General features: G+C 57.0%; 1 protein-coding gene across 1 annotated transcript in view; it reads right to left on the reverse strand.

Moving 5' to 3' along the window:
• Positions 1–2,002: 2,002 nt before the first annotated feature.
• HPS4 (Hermansky-Pudlak syndrome 4) overlaps positions 2,003–3,291 on the reverse strand; it is a 27,910-nt gene continuing 26,621 nt past the window's right edge. The window contains 1 exon segment of the mRNA XM_010828704.1: positions 2,003–3,260. Coding sequence (XP_010827006.1) covers positions 3,089–3,260 — 172 coding nt within the window. The 3' untranslated portion in view covers positions 2,003–3,088.

Genomic DNA, 3,291 nt, shown 5'->3' on the forward strand with positions numbered 1-3,291 from the left:
TAGCGTTGCGCGAGGCTCGAGGGCATTTGGGGCTTCTCCCCTCTGGAGACCACGCCCCACACACAGCAGGCGCATCCTACCTGCCCCAAGTGCAGGCAGAGGGGGGATCTAGGTCATCCTTGAATCTGCCCGTTTCCCTCCGTCGTCTGTCCACAGCCTCTGGCAGCGTGAGGTTTCCACTCCTGCCGTGCTTCTCACCTATCCGGGAGCCAGGGACGTTTCCAGTGAGGAGCAAATCAAGTCACTGCCCTGCTTCAAGGCTCTCCTTTGCCCAGCGCCTCGGCCACTTGCAAGGTGCGGGTGTGCTCCAGCAGGAACGAGCAGGAAGTGGGGGAGTGCTCCATTTCCTCCCTCGTTGTGCGGCGTAGGTCTTCTAGGTGGGAAGGGCAGGGCTGGGATCTGGGACTGAGACTGTCCGGCATTTGGCCAGACGGTCCAAGCCAGTAAGGAGCCTGGTGGGCGGATGCAATGTAGGCTCGCACACATACGCACCATCTACTGCTGTGATGAATGACCCCAAGAGCGGCTTAAAACAACACACATTTATCATCCCCCATGCTTCCTGAGGGCTAGGGATTCTGAAGTGGCTTGGCTTGATGGTTCTGGCTGTTTCTCGTAGGGCTGAATCAGATGACGACAGGCAGGGCCTGCTGTTGTCTGGTGGAGGCCACTGGGACTGGGCAACCTGCCTCCAAGAGGCTCACTTCACACGGCCACGTGCAGGAGACCCCACCCCGGGGACATCTCCCCCCAACAGGTGGACAGAGAGAAGTGGCAGCTGCGATGTTTTGTGACCTACCCTCAGAAGTCACAGCCGCACTCTGGTCATTAAAAACGAAGCACTCCGTCTAGCCCTCACTCAAGGGCGAGAGTCAGGTCCTGAAATTGTAGCAGAGAAATTCCGGACTTTCTGAAATACTTCCTTGGCTGCGTCAGGTCTTAGCTGCGGCCTGTGACATCTCTGGTTGTTGTGCGTGGACTTGCGCTGTGGCTTGCAGGCTCAGGAGTCACGTGCCGCAGGGGCTCAGTTCCTCTGCGGGGGTCTTAGCTCCCCAACCAGGGATTAAACCTGTGTACCCCTCACTGCAAGGCAGATTCTTAACCCACTGGACCACCGGGCAAATCCCTGTTGGCTTACTCCCACACTTTGCTGTGCGGACCTCACGCTCTTCCTGTGACGTGGAGACTCCACTCAGAGGGAGGCACTGGGCTGCCTTGAGCGCAGACTCTCGGAACCAGGATTCTGCATCTTACGTGTTTTCAGCACAATAGTAGCCTGAAGAAATGAGGTGGTAAGAGGTTTCTGGAAATAAAGCAAAGATGATGATCTGCCAGTAGCCTGACACCTAGGGAAGGGCCCAGAATAGGCGGGAGGCTGCCTTGTGAAGCAGATCTCGTGTGGAAGTGTCCTCGAACCCAGGCACTCAGTCGAGCTACTGAGGTCAGGGGATATGAACACAGGCTCGGGGGCTCCGAGTTCTGTCCCTGTGTCAACACGTAACAGGTCATATTTTCGCCAACCTCAAGACTTGCAGATCTCACAACTCTAGAGCATCGGTGGCAAGTCTGGCTGCTTAGAAATACCACAGGACAGGAAGAAAATGGGTTCTGTGTCCGTCAGTCACAGGAAGGTGCCTGCAGAGGCTCGCCCAGGTCTCGAAAGGGGTTTTCCTCCGACAGTCGGGCAGAGAAGTGGGACAACGTGCATTTCCCTAGCTTCAGCTACAGCCCTCCTTCATTCGGGAAGCTCACCATCTTAGGCCAGCCGGGGGCAGGAGGGACGCCAGAGGGGTGACGGAAAAGGGGGCTGTGGGCCTGGTATGTAGTGCAGCCTCGCTGAAGCTGGTGCTGTCCGCCCCGACTCTCGCACACAGACCGCGCTGACACACCCTTCCTCCCTAGCCTGGCTGGATCGGGTAGGGCAAAACGGTGACCACGCAGAGTACACGCATGCGTGTACGTCTATACGTAAGTATCCCCATCAGAACTCAGTGCTCAAAACTCAGTAGCATTTTTGGCTTCTTTATTTTCAGCCCTTAGCAACTTGTTTCAAGAAAAAGACCCCATGTCATAAACAGGAGATACTGGCTCACTGGCATGAAGTTACACTGCAGTTTTCACATGGAGTCTTAGGTGCTTCTGGTAAAGACCTGGTTAGGATTTTGGTCAATATTTTCATCCTGTGACTCACATCATATCATCACAGAACGTTGGACCGTAACATCACCGAACCAATGTTCTAAGTCCTACCCCGGCCTGGCAACAGCCAGTGCAAAATGCTGTCCCCTCTCACGCAGCATCCCCCTCCCTGAAAACCAGCTCTGCTTCTGCTCCAAGACCTTTTAGAAACTCCTGTTTGGGACCCTCACTCAAAGCAACCAGCAGCACCACCCACTTCCAGCCAAGGGGCCGGCCTGGCCAGTCATCACCCACTTCCGCGTCCCGGCGCCCCAGGCTCCTTTCGTGTCATCGAGATCGCCCCCTCCCCTCTGTGGGTGATCCAGAAGATCCGACAAGGCAGTCTCAGCATCCCCGACCACTTCCAGTGCACCGACCCCCCAGGAGGACCGTGGTGAAGACAGCCTGAGAAGTGGGCGCACGGTCTGCTTCCAGACAGATCCATCTCCTGGCTGTGCAGTCACCTTGGACCCACCCCCTGCAGACAGCATGGGACATGCACTCTAGACATGCAGGGTTCTAGAAGAAACACTAGCCTCAGTCTCTGTGTACGAGTCAGGCCGGGGTGGAGCAGCTCCAGGAAACGTCAGGCACCCTGGGCTCCGTGTAATGGGGGAGTGACTGACCCCGGGCCCCTGGGGTGGAAGGAGCCATGGCCCCACCCTGGCCCCCATGCCACCCACGCCGTCAAGTTCTTTACCACAAGCTCTAGGTCTGCCAACCCGAGGAACGACCCCCTCCAGCCCTGATCCACAGAAGGAGTAACAGATACTCAAATACTGCAGTCCTAAAAAAGAGGACTATTCCAGGGAAAGTAAAACAGAGGAGCTCTTCCACTTAACAAGGCAGCACTTCCTTTGCTGGGGTTTGATTTGAGAGTCACCCCCAGGGGTCAGGAGCGATCCACAGTTCAGAGCAGGTTCACCCCGTGCTTCAGCAGCTTCTGCTTGGCTTTGCCCGGGAGGCCGAAGGCGCCGTCCTGCGGGTTCGGGAAGCCAGAGCTCCGCACCGCCGTGGCCAGCTGCTGGAAGTAGGTTTCCTGAACGGGGTTGCAGCAGGCGTACACAGCTGTGGAGGCGTTCCTGGTGGGGGTGGGGAGACAGGAGACCACAG

Source organism: Bison bison, unplaced genomic scaffold, assembly GCF_000754665.1.
Source record: "Bison bison bison isolate TAMUID 2011002044 unplaced genomic scaffold, Bison_UMD1.0 scf7180017864495, whole genome shotgun sequence".
Lineage (NCBI taxonomy): Eukaryota > Metazoa > Chordata > Mammalia > Artiodactyla > Bovidae > Bison > Bison bison.